The following is a 20,078-nucleotide window of genomic DNA, read 5'->3' on the forward strand; positions in this document are numbered from 1 at the left end:
GCTGATACAGCATTTTATAACATATTGAATTGTAAGAAATACAGACAGGTAAGTTGCCCATAAGGGCAGGGACACAACAAGATGTTTTTTTTTCTTATTTTCGCCAAATGTTTATTAATTTGAGAAGGTTTTGTTGCCATCTAGCGGGTGATGTGAGCATTTCAGGGCTTCTGGTACATTTCCTACTTGAAACTCAGAATTGGCCTCACGGTATTAATGGATATAAATGTCAATTTTGAGAGTTTTACATGTCTTGAATTTTAAGATAAGAACTTTTGCCAGAAGGACAGACAGACAAACACCACGTATAGTTGTGAATAAAAAAAAACATATAGGGGGAAAAATTTAATTAAATTGTGCACTTATTTTAAATTTGAGTCAAAGAGCACAGGAATCACATGTCAGCTGTCACAGAGGAACATCAAATGTTCAGGACAAGATGTTTCACAGTAAATGCAGCTTAAAGCAGATAACCCGTAAGTTGGAGAGGAAATGGCATCTCACTAATTTAGAAGATCTTCACTTAGCCTGGAAAAAGAGTCTGTTGCTCTATAAAAAAGCCCTCCGTAAAGCTAGGACATCTTACTACTCATCACTTATTGAAGAAAATAAGAACAACCCCAGGTTTCTTTTCAGCACTGTAGCCAGAGTCAGCGCTCTATTGAGCCGAGTATTCCTTTAATTTTAACTAGTAATGACTTCATGACTTTCTTTGCTAATAAAATTTTAACTATTAGAGAAAAAATTACTCATAACCATCCCAAAGACATATCGTTATCTTTGGCTGCTTTCAGTGATGCCGGTATTTGGTTAGACTCTTTCTCTCCGATTGTTCTGTCTGAGTTATTTTCATTAGTTACTTCCTCCAAACCATCAACATGTCTATTAGACCCCATTCCTACCAGGCTGCTCAAGGAAGCCCTACCATTATTTAATGCTTCGATCTTAAATATGATCAATCTATGTTTATTAGTTGGCTATGTAGCACAGGCTTTTAAGGTGGCAGTAATTAAACCATTACTTAAAAAGCCATCACTTGACCCAGCTATCTTAGCCAATTATAGGCCAATCTCCAACCTTCCTTTTCTCTCAAAAATTCTTGAAAGGGTAGTTGTAAAACAGCTAACTGAGCATCTGCAGAGGAATGGTCTATTTGAAGAGCTTCAGTCAGGGTTTAGAATTCATCATAGTACAGAAACAGCATTAGTGAAGGTTACAAATGATCTTCTTATGGCCTCAGACAGTGGACTTATCTCTGTGCTTGTTCTGTTGGACCTCAGTGCTGCTTTTGATACTGTTGACCATAAAATTTTATTACAGAGATTAGAGCATGCCATAGGTATTAAAGGCACTGCGCTGCAGTGGTTTGAATCATATTTATCTAATAGATTACAATTTGTTCATGTAAATGGGGAATCTTCTTCACAGACTAAGGTTAATTATGGAGTTCCACAAGGTTCTGTGCTAGGACCAATTTTATTCACTTTATACATGTTTCCCTTAGGCAGTATTATTAGACGGCATTGCTTAAATTTTCATTGTTACGCAGATGATACCCAGCTTTATCTATCCATGAAGCCAGAGGACACACACCAATTAGCTAAACTGCAGGATTGTCTTACAGACATAAAGACATGGATGACCTCTAATTTCCTGCTTTTAAACTCAGATAAAACTGAAGTTATTGTACTTGGCCCCACAAATCTTAGAAACATGGTGTCTAACCAGATCCTTACTCTGGATGGCATTACCCTGACCTCTAGTAATACTGTGAGAAATCTTGGAGTCATTTTTGATCGCCCACTATAAGGATATGTCATTCAATGCGCATATTAAACAAATATGTAGGACTGCTTTTTTGCATTTGCGCAATATCTCTAAAATTAGAAAGGTTTTGTCTGAGTGATGCTGAAAAACTAATTCATGCATTTATTTCCTCTAGGCTGGACTATTGTAATTCATTATTATCAGGTTGTCCTAAAAGTTCCCTGAAAAGCCTTCAGTTAATTCAAAATGCTGCAGCTAGAGTACTGACGGGGGCTAGAAGGAGAGAGCATATCTCACCCATATTGGCCTCTCTTCATTGGCTTCCTGTTAATTCTAGAATAGAATTTAAAATTCTTCTTCTTACTTATAAGGTTTTGAATAATCAGGTCCCATCTTATCTTAGGTGACCCTGAACCATCCCTTGGTTATGCTGCTATAGACTTAGACTGCTGGGGGGTTCCCATGATGCACTGAGTGTTTCTTTCTCTTTTTGCTCTGTATGCACCACTCTGCATTTAATCATTAGTGATCGATCTCTGCTCCCCTCCACAGCATGTCTTTTTCCTGGTTCTCTCCCTCAGCCCCAACCAGTCCCAGCAGAAGACTGCCCCTCCCTGAGCCTGGTTCTGATGGAGGTTTCTTCCTGTTAAAAGGGAGTTTTTCCTTCCCACTGTCGCCAAGTGCTTGCTCACAGGGGGTCGTTTTGACCGTTGGGGTTTTTCCGTAATTATTGTATGGCTTTGCCTTACAATATGAAGTGCCTTGGGGCAACTGTTTGTTGTGATTTGGCGCAATATAAATAAAATTGATTTGATTTGATTTAAATGGAGCTAAAAGAAAATGTTGATTTATGTGAGATGTCAAAAGTCTGGGAGTGATCCTGAGCTAGTTATTAAAAAAAAACAAAAAACAGCACAGAGTGAAAGATACTTGGCTTCGGTAAAGACACTGTCCATCGGCGGAATGTCTCATCTGCAGCCAGACAATGTGGACAGGTGCACATGTAAAAAAAGAAAAATTCACGATGAAGTGGTGTCACGGTTATAAAACCTGTGAGAACTGCTCTGAAGTCGGTCCTGTAAATCTGAATTTTAACCACCGTGTGAGCTGCGATTCTCAGCCGTCAAGAAAAAATCCAAATCTGATCAAAGGTGTTCTGGGTTAGTTTATTGCAAGCAAGAAGGTCAGCGTGTGTTCCTGCCCATGTGCCACGGCATTCCTTTCCTGGTGAGCAAAAATGGAAAGATGAGGACCAAATTTATCGGAATAATAAGAATAATGACTTAATTGATGCCGTGCCTTCAAGAACCAACAATTCTTCAATGCAACAAAAGAAAACTTTTAAGACGAGTCCGGGAATGTGTGCTGCTGCTGTGCTTTGCCACATTCACCAAGGATAAAATCTCTCCTGTTGCAGTTTGAGCAGCAAAAACAGAAGATATTCCGGTTTACCCCAAAATGTGTCTGTCCATGAAGTGAAATTGCAGGGCAACAGCAGCTACTTTGAAAATGTCAAAATGGTTCATGCCCAGTTTTTCTATTCCCATGTCATCTACAAAATACTTCCCATTTCATCCTAAAAAAAAAAAATTCCCAGTTGGTCTTCCTTCTAATATTCCCATTATGTCAGATTCTTAATTCAAGGAATTCAAGGAAATTTTATTGTCATATGCACAGAACAGAAGAACATCTTCCCTGCACAATGAAATGTGGCTACTGCATTTAACCCATCCTATTTGCCAGTAGGAGCAGAAGTCGCCATTAGGCGCCCGGGGACCAGCTCCAGATGTACATCCCTGCCTTGGTCAACAGCAGGGCTGAGCAAACCAACACCGACCCATAACAAACAACACACACAACACACAACACATAGGCCGGCCCGGTACATAAAACATATATATGAAAACAAAACACGAGGGAAAAGGAGAAGAAAAAAAAACCCTCATAGCTGCTGCATTACACAGCGGCAATGAGGAAAAAAAAAAAATCCCATCAGCACAAAAAAACAATAATCACAGAGACAAAACAAGGACACAGGACGACAACCGAGATTTGAAAGGACCAGTTTATCAGAACACTCTGGAAGGCATCTCTGAACGAAACCTTTTAAGTGAATATTGTGATTCAGTCTATTTCTAATGTTTGAGTTCTGTTGTAAATAATAATCATTGCTGGATTTTTTTTGTGTAGTCGATCATATAAGAAGTAAACAACATGTATCAAAGTACAACAAATTACACCAGAGTATACGAAACACCAGTACTATCCAGTACACATATTTGACCAGGCGTGAATACACCATAATCACCAATCCAGTAGTGTTGAGTGCATCTAAACTGGGTCCCTGAGGACCAGGGTTTGGAACCCCTGAAGATGTGTGTAGATTTCATTTGGATTGGAGCCTTTCATGTAAATATAGCTGTTGTTTCCTCCACCCCCCCACGCCCCCCAACTCTCTTGTAGAGGCTTCCCTCCACCCATCCTTCACAGTATATGTTCACCCCCATTTTCCCGCTTCAGACTGTCCCGACCCAACAATTGGTTTTTGTCCCTTCAATCCCAACAGTCCATTAAAACCATCTGCGTTCCAAAGAACATTCTTCCTCCTTAAATATCGATGTATCTTCAGAGTGCCCATTTGATTGTTTTTTCATTGAGTGGAGGTGGTGACTTGGAGTTTAGGCAGGTGGACTAGTGTCCAGAGGATTCTCTGTTCGATTCCCCATCGGACAGGCAGATTGAGGAAAGGTCCTTAAGCCCCCGGTTGGTCCCAGTGGTCAGCTGAGCGTCTGCACCAGACGTTATCCAGTGGACAGCTGAGCGTCTGCACCAGACGTTAAAGTGCCATAGAAACACATTTAGTGTGTGTTTTTGCAAATGTTAGCAGAGAAAAATTTTCTGTTTCATTATTACCTTTTTCTGGCTCAGAGTTTTACAGTACAGAAACAGTTCCACTCCACATTCCACCGGGTGGTGTTGATCCCCGGCTACCCTGTCCCTCCTCCTTCACAGGGGTCAATGCCCCCTCTGTTCCTCAGGCACATGGAGGAGGATCCTGTGGTATTCAGTGTCAGCCTGTACTCATGGCCGCTTTAAACGCTGCTCCAGAGGGACCTGAGGCCATCAGTGCTTTCACTGGTCTCCACTTTTCACCACACAGCAGGTCTGCGTGGACCTCTGTCCTCTGCCTTTGACAGTGAGAGACGTCTGGGAATAGTTGATGGAGCCATGAGGTCATAGGTCAGAGGTGTTTAGTGATGCTGACGTCTGCAGGAGAATGAAGGTCCAAGTGTTCATGGTCCTGGTGCTTCCTGTCTTACTGTGTGGGTCCCTGGTTCTAACCAGTGTCCTCAGACAATTACTGGAGGTCTTTGGTACCAGGTCTTATTGGAGGATCCCTGGGTACAAGGGGGGGTAGTTTAGATATTTTGCCCATGAGATGCATCTCTGTGGTTGTGATCCAGTACCCAGGTGCCTCAGTGTTGAGGACCTCGGTAACTGAAGAAGACCAAGGACACGCCCCTGTTCCACCTGGCAGCAGCAGCAGGTGGAAGCTTAAGTTCAGGGGGTGAAGAAGGAGCAGCGGTCACAGTGGGTGGGAGCCAATCAGGACCCAAACACAGGTCCAACGTACAGTGGAAGCCGTGACTGATGGCATCAGCTCATGGTCCCTAACCTGATGGGGTCCAATCACATGACCAGTAGGTAGGACAGATTGGTTTGAATAAAAAAAAAACAAAAAAAAACACAGATTTTCAAGAGTCAGGGGTCGTCCTTATTGGGGTGACGTCCTCACACCACATCACCCTCATGGATCACCTACAAACGTAACATCATACTTAGGAATTAGGACACTTAAGAAAAAAAAAATCTCTTAACGTTTGTTCCTGTATTTTCATGTTGCATTTTCATTTTTTTACTCTCCTAATTCTGCCAAGAACAGTGGTCAAATATCAGACAGAATAATGTCAGAACGCTCTTGATGGTGACCGAAAGCATCCGATTGAAGGACGTTGAACCAGATATTAATGTGTGTGTGTGTGTGTGTGTGTGTGTGTGTGTGTGTGTGTGTGTGTGTGTGTGTGTGTGTGTGTGTGTGTGTGTGTGTGTGTGTGTGTGTGTGTGTGTGTGTGTGTGTATTTATCAGCCTGGATGTGTAATTTTAAAGGACAAACAAAATCACTTCAAACTTGTGCACCTTTTTTTTATTTTTAAAGAGTCATTAACGATGTTCATTTAATCCACCCGGACAAAAAATAACATTTTTTTTTAAATGATTCAGAGAACAAGAACCTTACAGTAACTTTCAAAAATCATCCAAAGTGTACAACTGAACATCAAAAAATATGTCTTGGATCCTATTTTCAAAAATTGTGTTTGTGTGTTTTGGGTCCAGGTGGACTCGCTGTCCCAGTAACCAGAACAGCCGGGAACCACAGACGGATCAAATGTCAGAAAACAGGATCAAACTGGTTACTACCAACACGTCTGTAGAACACCACAGAAATCCCATGAAATCCGTCCTGACCTGAGGATCGATCGTCTCTCCACAGAGTTTAGCTGAAGTCCGTCCCACTTCACAGACGGCAACATGGCCGTGCTCACAGTCGACCTTATTAACATGCTAATCCACTCACGTAAATGATCCTTCCGCAGGTTCACCTACGGAAACCTTGTTACGACTTTTACTTCCTCTAGATAGTCAAGTTTGATCGTCTTCTCGGCTCCCATGATGCACTGAGTGTTTCTTTCTCTTTTTGCTCTGTATGCACCACTCTGCATTTAATCATTAGTGATCGATCTCTGCTCCCCTCCACAGCATGTCTTTTTCCTGGTTCTCTCCCTCAGCCCCAACCAGTCCCAGCAGAAGACTGCCCCTCCCTGAGCCTGGTTCTGCTGGAGGTTTCTTCCTGTTAAAAGGGAGTTTTTCCTTCCAAATGTCACCAAGTGCTTCCTCACAGGGGTCGTTTTGACCGTTGGGGTTTTTCTGTAATTATTGTATGGCCTTGCCTTACAATATAAAGTGCCTTGGGGCAACTGTTTGTTGTGATTTGGCGCTATATAAATAAAATTGATTGATTGATTGATTGACGTTTATGTTTATGGATTAAAACAAACCAGATTCTATATTTAGCATCCCGTAGACACCCATCCATCCTGCTTATTCCAGTCCCGCGTCAGGGGGGCTGTCTCAGCGGCCCTGGGGTGAGAGGTTCACCCTGAACAGGCCCGCCATCCATCACAGAACTGTTTTTGTGCTTTGAAAAGAAAAGAACATGCAGCCTGACTGAACTGTTTCCTGCAGTCTGATTGGCTTGCTGCAGGTCTTTGTATCCGCGTGCACGTACGTGCTTCCTGCGTTCTGGAATCTCAGGTCTCCGTAAACATTTCTCCTACGGCTCCTGTGACTCTGGCGGTGGCGCTGAGCTCAGACTCCATCTGAGACCCCTTCAGGGAGCGTCAAGAAGGAATCAGATTCCTCACAGCAGCTAATGATGATCCTGAGCGTTTGTTCACACCGGGAAAGTTTGAACTACTGGAATGTTTTTATGTCCTCCCTGTGACTTTTTTTTTAGGATTTATGATCCATGTGAAGTACTCCTCCAAGGCATGTACCCACCAAATATGAATGAATATCAATAGGTGCCGAGCTACGTTGCGGCAAAGGATTTGGCAGTTGTGACCATTGGTGACCTTGGAAAGTAGGTCAAGGTCACTGGCCTTCAAACCCATGCAAAGTACTCCTCCAAAGCATGTACCCACCAAATATGAAGTTTCTGCGAGCAATAGGTGCCGAGCTACGTTGCGGCGAACAAATCCGTCCGTCTGCGCCCGGACAGACGGACAGACAACCCGGATGTTATATGTGCCGCAAGGGGCATAAAAATTCTGTGCCATTCTCTATTTATTGTTGGTCAAAGGCAGTTTTTGTAAAGTGCATCATTTTGAATGTTTTGTAAAAGCACTTTTATGACATGAAGAATAATTTGTAATCTTTGCGTTGAAGGAAATGGTGTTTTTTCACACCCTAAAACCAGTAAAATATTTGAGACACACCCCTGTACTCCAGGACGCACAGATTAGGTTGGTCCATAAGTATTTGGACAGTGTAATCACCTCAAAGGAGTTTAAACGAAACAATCGAGATGTTATTGGAGTGCAGACTTTTTGATTTAATTCAAGCGCATTAACAGAAATATCACCTGAACATTTTTGCACATATTCCCTCGATTTCCAGAGGCCATAAGTACTTGGACAAACAGAATCTAAGTATTATTGTTGATACAAATCATCACTTTTATAGCCAGTTTTCCAGCTGGTAGTGAATACGTCTTGGACTGCATCTTCTTCAATTATTAAATAAATACACACAGTACGGGTATGGTTCTCAGAAATGAAAAGGCATCAAGTGAGGGAAGCCACCAACACAAGTCGGTGTCTCCTGCTTTGTGCCGGCAGTGGGACGAGGTCAGGAATGTTGTTTTATTTTTTCCTTTGATCTGTCACTTTACAGAAGCTAAAGATGATTTTGTAGATATTTCGGTGTAATTTTATTTCCCAGTGCTGGAGTGGGATTTGAGGCTTTGAGCAGAGTGAGGTCTGGAATGCTGCACAGTGAAAGCCTGTCTCAGCTTGTTTTCTTTCCAGACGACTGTGGAGACGTGACGGTCAGAGACACTGCGATGACTTTCACAGATCATCGTGTCTGGTCTCGTTCCTTCTGTCTGCGTCCTGCCGGCTGAGGAGACGGCTTCAGCGCCGCACTCATCCTGTTTGTTTTTCTCTCTTTTATTTTTTTTTCCCAAAACTTCCAGGTCGTGTATTTTGGAGACAGCTTGCGGTCAGACATGTTTCCCGCCAGCAGCTTCGGCAGGTGGGAGACGGTAATGGTTGTGGAGGAGATGGAGGGCGAGGGTGTCCGCAAGAGCTGCGCCGCCATGTCCAGCGAGGCCCAGGCAGAGCCGCTGGAGAAAAAGGGAAAGTTTGAGGTAAAAGTTGAGTCGAGCAGCTGTTTCCGTTTTAGCCGCCATTCTGCACGCTGACACGGCCTCCATAGCCTAAACCCCGCCTCCTACTGTCTGATCATCCTCCTCTTTCCTGTGCACCGCTGCCACCTTCACCTCCTTCTGGGAGTCGACATGAATGTACACAGGCAGCCTCCTGCTAACATCTGGAACATTCCTCCGGAATGATGACGCAAAAAGATTTTCACAATTCAAAAAAGAAAGAAAGAACATTTTTACCTGTCTGTAAAAGATCCCACAGTGGACTGTACCACGGGGTCAGAGGTCAGGTCAAAGGCTGCAGAGATTACAGGCCGCACTGTGTCCAGGGAAGGATGCGTTCACGTTCCACATGTGCATTTTAACCTTTTTGTTGCTGATGCTGCGTTCACATGACTGCGGTAAAATGGGTTTTGTGCACATTTCTCCATTATTACGCACTCGGTGTGGTGAGACCGTTTTGTGTGGACGACTAGAACGCACACGGCATTAAAGGTGCAAACTTAATGAGGTTTGCACAAATGTGCTGCCCAAAGCACAAACAGTAAGTAGAGAGTTGGGCGAAGACTGAGCTCATGAGACAGGAGAAGCTAATGCTAATACCACCTAATAACGTGGCTAATGCTAGCGGTGATTAGCAAATGGGTGCAAAGCAGAAGAAATGGTAGTGTCACCAACAGTTCTGGTGGTGGTAAACAGACGAGACCACACCTTCAAACAGAACACGAACGGGCAATTAATGAAACAGCCACAAATTAATTCTTTCTGATTTGCTGATCACACGTTTTTTTTCCTACGGCCTGAACATTAAAACAGTTCCAAACTGAACCACTTTAACTTTGACTGACGCACAACTCTTCAACCAGACTGAAGCCACACAGTCTTGACGTTGTGTTTGACATTTCAAGGTCATCTGAGGTCAGAGGTCATGTGAACAGTTGGGATGTGATGTGTGACTTCCTGTTAGTGTTTTAATAGTAACCACAGGTTACTATGATTTGATATGGGCCACCGTTACATATGTCACATAGATGTAAAACGAATCGTTTCAGGCTTAAATTTTGCTCCGTGCAGGAGAACTTCGACACACACAGTCATGGAATTCAAAGACTTTGAACATTAACAGAAAGTGATGTGATGATGAAAATGAGATAAAAATGGTTTTGCACAGTGAGGCCCCTTTAAAGCTACAGTGTGCAGGACTAATGAGCAGAAAGGGAAAATAGTGTTCTGAACAATCTATTCATTAGTCTAGAATTACCTACAATAAGATGCAACCTCACCACTAGATGGCAGTAAATCCTACACACTGTAGTTTTAAGTTTCACTGTAAAAACTGGAGGCAGCGTGAACTGACCCCGGGTCAGCTCTGACCTTCGTATGTGACCTCTTCTGTTTATGTTCGTTAACAGACTGAACCAGGAGGACGAGCGCCTCCTTATTCATCTCTGTAAAAGTCAAAAGCTGAACCAATTGGTCCACTTCCTGTTTATGTTTCGTCTTCATTTCTCGGCGCTATCTCTGTTTTCCACGCTAAATCCTCGCGTGGTGTCGTGCGCTGCAGAGGTCCAGTTCCCATGCAGAGGATGGTCTGAGGATCTTGGTCTGTGTCATCTGTGCTGAATTAGGTCAAAAGTCTCGTCTCCTACAGAATCACTGATGATCTGGTTCTGCTTTGCGGTTCTTGTGAGATCTGGATCACATCCTTTATAACTAACTTCCTGTTTGTCAGCTCCGTCGCTCCTGTCTGGTTTCAGTCAGTCAGACCTGCTGATGTCAGTGTTTTTTCTCCGGACCAGTTGCGACCACAGTTGAGTTGACATGAGTCCCTGTGTGTACTCCCTGGACCTTGTGTCCATGGTGTGGTACTACATGTCTCCAGGAGGCCGTTCTCAGAGATGCCCGGGAGGAACTTGTGGAGTCTTGAGGTTGCTGGACAGAAGTGACAGAGGAGAACATAGGTCCAAGTCTTCAGGGTCCCGGTGCTTCTGCCCTTTACTGCATGGTTGTGAGACGTGGACTCTAACCAGGCGATGACTGGATGTCTTTGGTACCGGGTCTCTTCAGAGGATCCTTGGATCCAGTTGGAATGACTTTGTTTCAAATGAGTGGTTACTGAAGGAGACTAAAGTCTAAGATGAGGAGGATCACAACATTTTGGCCATGTGGCTCGTTTCTCTGGACATGATGGTTCCTGAATGATGAGGACCCCACAGAATGCAGAAGACTAGATGGATACTTACTTTTAAGAGGTGGGGATGTCTGCCTGAGTGGTTGCCATCCAGGACCCAAGGTGGTTCCATGTTGTTCTGGATGTGGGAAAGCGTAGCACCGGCACACGCTCCCTGTAAGTCCTCTGTAGGCCCTGATGCTGGTTGGAGCCGGTGTTTGTCCAAATTCATCCAAATACATATTGAGCTACCTGAGTGTTGATCTCAAAAGCTGTTTGGGTAAAATGTTCCCACCTTCTTCTCTTCAGGAACAGGGCATGAAGTCGCCTTCGGCTGAGTCCGACCAGTGGGGGAACTACTTTGTTGACGTGCACAGAGATGGAGATGGAGAGGAGGAAACTCGGAAACTAACGTGGTGCTGCCACTGCATCCACAAATACAGCACCATGGCCATCCCCAGTGTGGAGCACATAGCAGGTACACGAAGACCATCAGATCCAGTCAACGGAAGGTCGGTGAAGGATTTCGCCACCTACTGGCATGTTGCTGAAACAACCAAAAACTGTTCAGTTTAGTATAAACTTGTAGATGTAGTGAGACATTATTGAATATAAACATCTAAACATCTTCTCTGTTATTCCCCAGTTCACCTTTTTGCCAACTTTACTCAGAAAACTTTGTCAGCAATCAAGTATACAAGTGCTCGACTCATAATTCCAACATATTCTTGATCCGACAGTTTTGTGTTTACATGTTGAGTCGGGTTGTGAAAACCAGTGGTGACCTTGACTTTGTGGACAATGCTGTGGTCTTTGTGGAATCCACCGATACCCTGATAGCAGCATTTCAGAAGCTGAGTGAGGAATCGCAGTCTCTGGATTTGTGATGGTTCTGGATCGAGACTCTGTTCAGTTTTCAGTGACCTCTTGGCTTCGACCATCAGAATTGTTTCTGCACACGGTCTTTGTCCTTTGAGGTCGAGAAACACCTGTGAACCTGTTGGGTATTTTCTCCTCCAAACATTCTTAAAACCTTTAACAAGACAAACAGAGTCAAGAAACACCAGTGAGACAGAAAGTCAAATATTACGCGCGGAGTGCGGCCAGGCTGTACACCAAGGCTACACTAAAGTCTGGCCTGCTTTTCCGCTCTTTTTATTAAGAGACGCCCTCATCACATAAACAAGAAACTTGTCCTAAGGGTGGGGGTAATGACGCAAGACAAGTTTCTTCCCATAACATAAACGCATACGTCAATAAGTGCAGCTGTAAGGAAGAACACTTCAGGTCAGCACATCTCGTTCGTCTGTTGCAGGTATCAGCTGTTCTGCATCTGCCTGAAGTGTCCTGTCTTCCACACTCCTTCACACTAAACACCACATCACAAACGTCAAAACAAAATTGAATTCTCAGGATTGCATTAAGACAGGTGCAAAACAGCACATCTCCGTTCTCATGAGAAAGAAGACAAAGCTAAACAAGGTTGAATAACATGTACGTTCTCAGGGTGAAGTGCAAAACAGCACAACACCGTTCTCATGAGAAAGAAGACAAATGTACAAACGTTTAACAGTGATAACATATATACAAAATCTTTAACATTCCCCTCCTGTTTATCGCCTGTTAAAACATACAGTAGGCATCACTCAGCTTAGCACTTCTTTTTGAGATTTTCACTAAGAGGTTCATCATGGTATGTTTTCTCTAGGCTTACACCCCAGAGGTGATGTCATCATTGTCACCATCATCGGTGTCTGGGTCATCATACTTCCATTGGTCTGGGTACAGGTCAGGAGAGCCATCGTCCTCCTTGTCGTCATCTGTCCCCAGAAGTGGATATGATGCTGGACCCCCTCCTGGTCCTGGACTTATTGCTGTGGTTATCATTCTATTTACAAGGCCTCGGAGACATGGAATACAACAACATCCACACAATGTTAGAATTGCAGCAAATACTGCTATAGACACTAATAGTGAAGAAATCAAAGACCTCCATTTTCCCATCCCTTCCAGCCACCAATCCCAGCCTTCGGTGTTTACTCCACTGTGCTCTTTCATCTTCCTGTTCAACGTCCTCAGCCCGTCAATGGCTTGAGTGAGACTGCCGTCTGCAGCTGTGTTGTTGGGAATGAATGTGCAGCATTGTTCTCCGAACATGGCACAAACACCTCCTTTCTCTGCCAACAACATATCCAGAGCAATGCGATTCTGGAAGGCCATAAGGGACGTGGCTTCTAACTGTGAATGGACAGCCTTAAATCCTTCCTCAGTCCAATTTCCTAATTTCTGTACATTGTAGTGGATGTAGTTTATTCTGTCCACGTTTTTATTAATTGAGCACCACCAACAGATGGAAGATTCGAATCCAGCTGCTATTTGATTAACCAGTTTATACTCGTCAGGCACTCCCCTGGGGACTCCTATTGCGTCAATATATGTTGGATTTCCCACTCCTTTCCAATCTCTTTTCACTCTGTCTGGCTACGCCTTTCTGCCAATCTTCAGGAATAAGAGAGGCTGCATATGTCGTAACGTCTTCAGGGGTCATGGGTATGGCTTCAACTGGTAACAATAATGATATTAATGCACAATAACCTGACACATTTCGTGGCAGTCTGTCAAAGATTCTGTTATCCCCACACCACCACCATACGTCACTCCTCCCGACAGGTTTGAATGTGGGAGTACTATGGACCACATTCTTACACCAGGCGGTGTGGTTTAAGCTACCCAAAGTCTTACTTGTCCCTGTCAAGTGTACACATGTATGGTTAGCATGCCCAACTTTGCTTGAGAATAAAGGTTTGATCTTAGTTAATTTGGTCACTGGATAGATCTTGTCCCACTTGTTGTTTACCGCAATGTATGTCTGTGTCATAGCAGTCAGTAGACAGTCTTTGGGTAATGCTGCCGGTATTACCTGTAATACAGGTCTGGGTCCCATACACACAACACAGTCCTTCTTTGCTGCTAGTCCTGCTTGTTCTGCCATTACAAGCCAATTGTTATTTTGTCCACTAATTCCTGTAGTTACTAGGAACCAGTCATCTGCCTTCATGTCTTTTGTGCCTTGTACAGACACCCCCTTTGCTTGTATGGACACCCCCTTTGACGTACTTAATTCGGTCAATATTGGTTGCTGTACTCTATCTGTCTCACAGAGGAAGAAATGGAAATACGGGTCTTTTCCTTGTTTGTATACCCAAAGGAGGAACAACCAACAGTCTCCCTCTATATCAGGTGGGAATATGGTTCCTTTTTCTGTGGTATTCACCACTATAGACAGCTTATCATCTGTTTGATACATTTTGAGACTTTGACTCTGGTACTTAGCCCACTCGGTTTGTGCCCATCTTGGTGTCCATCTACTCCATTCATCGGCTACCAACGTTTCCCATCTCCTATCTTGTTGATCGTTGGTCATATACCATGAGAAACTATTTCCGTAATTAGTCCCTCTGTCACCATCCGGCATTCCATGGGTAAGAGCACTATATGGTACAGAGATGATCACAGAAGTATTTCTAGGAATGCAGGCCTGTACACCAAATCGGTATGCATTATTCCCATCACAGCTATGTACTGTGGCATTGATTATTGGACTGGGGTCTTTGTTACTTCTTTTTGGTCTCTGCAATCTGCGGATGTGATCCTTATTATCATGTCCCGTGCTCATGGCTTTTAATAATAATCCCAATTCAAAAAAGAAAAGTAGCATAACAAGGACTGTCCGTGGGGTCCAGAAACCCCCGTTCTTTTTATTTTTTTCTTTCGCCATTTCTGCACACTACAGCACACCTATGTTCAGAACAGTGGCTTCTTAATGTCTTCTGCTAGCTTTCGTGTCTAACCTGGATCTTAACACCAAGCTCGCACACTATTACTAGTCTTGTCCTACTGTTCTTACTGTTTGTCTGTGTCTGCAGAAATGACTTTCTTACAGTGAGTTAAATGAATCCATGTACTTCTTTCCCCAATTTTCAAAGCTGTGGGTGTTGTGAGTAGTACTTGATAGGGCCCTTCCCATTTAGGTGAATGCCAGTGTTTTCTCTTGATGCTTCTTATCAACACCCAGTCTCCAGGTACCACTTTAGGGTCCTCCTGTGGAGAAATGGGATCATCAGTGTTTGGAAGTCTCCCTCGTTGTCCTTCTAACATTTTTCTCATGTAATCCGCCAAATTGGCTTCCTCAGGTACATCCCAAATTTGTCCATAATATGGCAGTCGATATTTTCTGCCAAACAATGTTTCATACGGTGTCAACCCCATGGTACTAGTTATGTTTATATACATTTTTACCAAATCTACACAATGTGTCCATGGTCTGCCTGTTTCCTCCATTGTCTTTCAAAGTCTGTTTTTTACTGTTCCATTCATCCTTTCCACTAATCCGGCACTTTGTGGATGATAAGAACAATGATTTTTTAGATTAACCTGTAGCGCTTCTCCTACGTATTGCACTATTGCATTAACAAAATGCGCTCCATTATCTGAATAGACTGTTTCTGGTATTCCAAATCGTGGGATGATGTCTTTGCATAATGCTTTAGCCACTGTAAGTGAATCTGCATGTTTTGTAGGGAACAATTCTACCCATTTTGAGAAGGCATCAATTATGACTAAACAAAATTCCTTCCCTTCATGTTTACTCAGCTGTATATAATCCATATGAATCACTTGAAAGGGATATTGTGGTGTTGGAAATTTACCTCTTTGGGGTCTCAAATTGCCTTGTGAGTTGTGTTTTGCACATATCATGCATGCTCTACAATGCTGTTTTGCATATGCTTCGAACCCATAAAGACAAAAAATAGATTGCAATTGCGATATCATACCCCCTGATGAGACATGCGTCACGCCATGGCTCATAATAGCTGCCCATTTAAACATATTTTTTGGCAATATGGGTTTCTTTTGTGGTCATACGTACAAGTCATTTGCATACGTGGCGCCTTTAGCTATCCACATTTGTTTCTCTCTGTCAGTTGCCTGCTGTTGCATGTCAGCAAGCAGTGTATGACCTAAATGCAAATCTGGAGTAGTTTCCTGTACAACACAAATAGAAGAAGCTGCTGCTGCCTCTTTTGCTGCTCTGTCAGCAAAATCATTTCCTTTTGAAACACTGTCAGAGCCATTGGTGTGAGCCGCACATTTGCATATAGCAATTTGTTGAGGCAACTTCACAGCTTGCAGTAGGGCAGTTAGGAGAGTGGCATGAGTCACTGGCTTTCCAGACGATGTCACCATTCCACGCTCCTCCCACAGTTTTGCAAACACATGCACTGTGCTAAAAGCGTACTGGCTGTCTGTATAAATTGTTACAGCCGTACCTTTAAACAGATAGCAAGCTGCAGTTAAAGCAACTAATTCAGCTGCTTGTGCTGAAAATGACGATGGCAATGAAGCAGAATCTAATACTTCTGAATTTGTGACAACAGCATATCCAGATTGCGTTTGTCCATAAGCATTTTTGGTGGAAGAACCATCCACATACACGATTGTACTGTTTGGGATGGGTGTGTCCCGGAGGTCTGGGCGTGCTTTTGTACAAACTGTTGCTACATCAAGACAATTGTGCGGCTCACCATCCTCAGGTAAAGGTATCAATGTGGAGGGATTCAATGTTGTACATCGCTCTATCGTAAGGTGTGGCTGTGATAATAGCAAGGACATGCACGAAAGATGTCTTGCTGGGGACAAAAGGCTCATGTTTGTCTGCAACAAAAGTGCAGAGACTGCATGTGGAACTTTCAGTGTCAACTGATGGAATAGAACAACATTACTGCTACTTTGAACAGCCATAGAGGCTGCAACAACAGCCTGTACGCATGGTGGTAAAGCACTTGCTACTGCATCCAATTTAGATGAGTAGTAGGCAACTGGCCTCAATTTTGAGCCATACACTTGAACCAAAACACTAGTCATGAACTTATTCTTACAATCAACTGTTTGAATGAATGGTTTACTATAATCTGGTAGTGCCAAAACTGTGGATGACACTAATGTTTGTTTTACTTTTACAAAAGCTTCCTCAGCATCTTTGTTCCATTCCAACACGGTTGACATTGAAATATCATCCTTGTACATCAAATCAGAAAGTGGACTAGTCAATTCTGCATAGCAGGGAATCCATGCCCTGCAGTAATTTGTCAATCCAAGAAATGACATCATCTGCTTTTTGGTTTGTGGTTTTGGAGCGTGTAAAATTGCTTCCTTCCTGTCAGACAGGATCGTGCGCCCTGTGGCTGATAACTCATGTCCTAAATATTTTACTTTATTCCTACACAACTGAACTTTGTTTCTACTCACTCTGTGGCCATTGTCAAATAAGAAACATAATAATGCTACTGTGTCAGTTATGCAGTTTTCTCGTGTGTCAGAGGCAATCAAAATGTCATCAACATACACTAATAGTTGGCTATCTGCCGGTGGAACGAAATTGGCTAAACATGCTGACATGACTTGAGAATAAATAGTTGGGCTCTCTGCGTAACCCTGCGGTAATCTGGTGAATGTATATCGTTGTCCTTTAAAGGTAAAAGCAAACCAGAATTGACTATCTGGATGCACTGGCACAGAGAAAAATGCATTACTTATGTCAATTACTGAGAAACTATTAGAATTTGGTCTCAGCGAATTTAACAAGGTATGTGGATCTGGGACACATGGTGCTCTTTTAATCACAGCAGCATTTACTGCCTGCAGATCTTGAATCATTCTCCACCCCACTGAGGGCGGAGCCTTTTTTACAGGAAATATGGGTGTGTTACATGGTGAATCTGGACATGGCACTATTACTCCTGCTGTTAATAAATCCTCTATTACTGGCCTGATTCCGTCAATTGCATCAGGTTTCAATGGATACTGTCTTACACATGGTCTGTATTCTGTTTTTGGCCTTATAACTACAGGTTGTGCATTTTTAATCAGTCCTACGTCTGAAGGACCTGTTGTCCACAATCCTGACGGTACTGAAGAGAGAAGATCATCCTCTTCAGGACTCAACTGAAACACTCAGGATTGTGAAGTGGACGCATCAATGTGTGTTCCAGCTGTCAGCACCAATGAGACATTAACTGGCACTTTATACAACTTGGTTGATGGACTGAACTCCGTTCGTGGGCCAACTCTACTCCAATCAGAGGCTGACAAAGCTGTTATGACTGTCAGTCCCAATTCTTGCCATTCTGTCAAATATGGCTTACAAAGTGACATATGTAATGGCATACCTGTGAATTTCAATTTTGATACATCTTCAGTGGCGCCTGTTACTGTTATGACGGCTATTGAGTTGCCATCATGAATCAAATCGGTCATTGTCAGCTTCACAGGTGAAACATTTTTCAATTTAGTTTCATAGTCACCATCCGGACCTGGAGGATCTTTATGCCACATTGTGACATGCAGGTCAGGTGGTGACATCTGTTGTTCAGGATTTTTTAGTAGGGCTGTCGCTTGCAAGACGACATCTTTACCCCATCCTGCAGCATCTTCTTCTGAGATGTCAAATGTATAGTAATAGTGGAATGTGGGGTCAGCGCTTTCTTCTCTTACCATGTTAACGCCTCCTGTGCGTTCAACAACTAATTTCCCTTGTTCCACAATTATGGACAAGCCCAATGCAGTCAATCCGTCTCATCCTAGGAGGTTAACTGGACATTGTGGCATGCTCAACACTGACATAGTACACGTCAGGCCAAATGGATCTGTCAACGTTATGGGTTTGGTGATAGGGACGTCTGATGTTTGTCCATTTGCAGAGCGAACCCTAAAGAGTTCGTTGCTTAATTGATGGACAGGTATGTTGTCATTACATGTGGTTCTACATGCTCCTGTATCACAAAGGAATGTCACTGGTCGTCCATTTACCAACAAAGTCACTTCTGGTTTTGGTACCGGATTTCCCAGTAAGGCACACAGATCCATACATACAGATTCAGACTGCCTATCTGATATGGAATCATGGATTATGGATTCTAGTCATTGTGGATACTGTGGCTGCGGAGGATTATTCCGTTGTGGAATTCTCCCTGCTGCTCCCTCAGTAGGTGGATTTGGACAATTTCTATACATATGTCCCTCTCTTCCACAGTTCCAACAAATCAGGGGACCACGTGGTGGCCCTCCCTGCTGTTGTGGTTGCCATGGTCCTTGACGTTGTGGCTGTCCACCTTGTCTATTTTGCCATGGCTTTTTGGGGCGTTTGCACTGCTTCTGCTGTCTTAAGTTACCCTGCTGGTAATATATTTCATCATCTCCATGTGCTACATACACTCCTTTGTCGCTGTTTCTTGTCTTTTTCTGTTTTAAGACTTCTTCTGCATGACAGCAGTGTGTATGTGTGTCTTCCAATGTGCCTGTAGGCAATCCAATCCAATGTTTCTGTATCCAAGCTTTTATATCCTTATTGGAATGTTGGATCAGAGCGTTTTTCAATTGTTGTTCATACACAGGTGTTTCTGGCAATATGCCACTATGGACCCTAAATACATTCTCAAATCTGCACCTAAACTCTGTCCATGGTTCTCCTTCTTTCTGAGTTGTCCTGGTAATTTCAGTATAATTTATCTTTGGTCCTAACACTCCTTTTGCTCGTGTAATCATAGCTTCCACTCTTGTTTTCAAGACTGGATCATCATGTGTCAGTGGCACGCCTTGTTGATCTGCAGGATTCCAGTCTCCGCGTACCTGACTCCATTTAGGGCCACATGCTTTCATCCACACCTGTTGGACTTCAGGTCCATTAAGGTGGTAAGATGTTCTAATGTTTTCTATATCCTGCATAAATCCCTCAATATCGACATGTGGCGATGGTATCATGTCGACTGCTGCTTTGATATCATCAGCATTCCATGTCCGATAAACGAGCATGGTTGGTAGCTGTCCTGCTGTTCCTGCACGAGGATTTGGTACTTCTATCATAGGATAGGCACCTCCCTGATCACTATGTTCCACCATGGGAGGGGCTGTAGGCACTTTCGCTTGACTGCGTGTTTGTGGTTTTTCTGGTTTTTCTCTTTTTACCTTAGGTTTTACTGCCAAATCATACTGTGGTGGCGGTACATCGTCATCCTCTGGTAGAGGAGATAAAGGTCTCTTTGTCACCGACGATCCAGCCGGCGGTGATTGTTGAGGCT

At 43.4% G+C, this 20,078-nt stretch overlaps 1 protein-coding gene across 1 annotated transcript in view; it reads left to right on the forward strand.

The window, feature by feature from the left end:
• The window catches only part of nt5dc1 (5'-nucleotidase domain containing 1), a 100,804-nt gene that overhangs the window by 77,240 nt on the left and 3,486 nt on the right, over positions 1–20,078 (forward strand). The window contains exons 10-11 of the mRNA XM_034162147.1: positions 8,583–8,756; positions 11,251–11,419. Of these exons, the coding sequence (XP_034018038.1) occupies positions 8,583–8,756; positions 11,251–11,419 (343 nt within the window). The remainder of the gene's footprint in view (positions 1–8,582; positions 8,757–11,250; positions 11,420–20,078) is intronic.

The sequence above is a fragment of the Thalassophryne amazonica genome, chromosome 21 (genome assembly GCF_902500255.1).
Source record: "Thalassophryne amazonica chromosome 21, fThaAma1.1, whole genome shotgun sequence".
Classification (NCBI taxonomy): Eukaryota; Metazoa; Chordata; class Actinopteri; order Batrachoidiformes; family Batrachoididae; genus Thalassophryne; species Thalassophryne amazonica.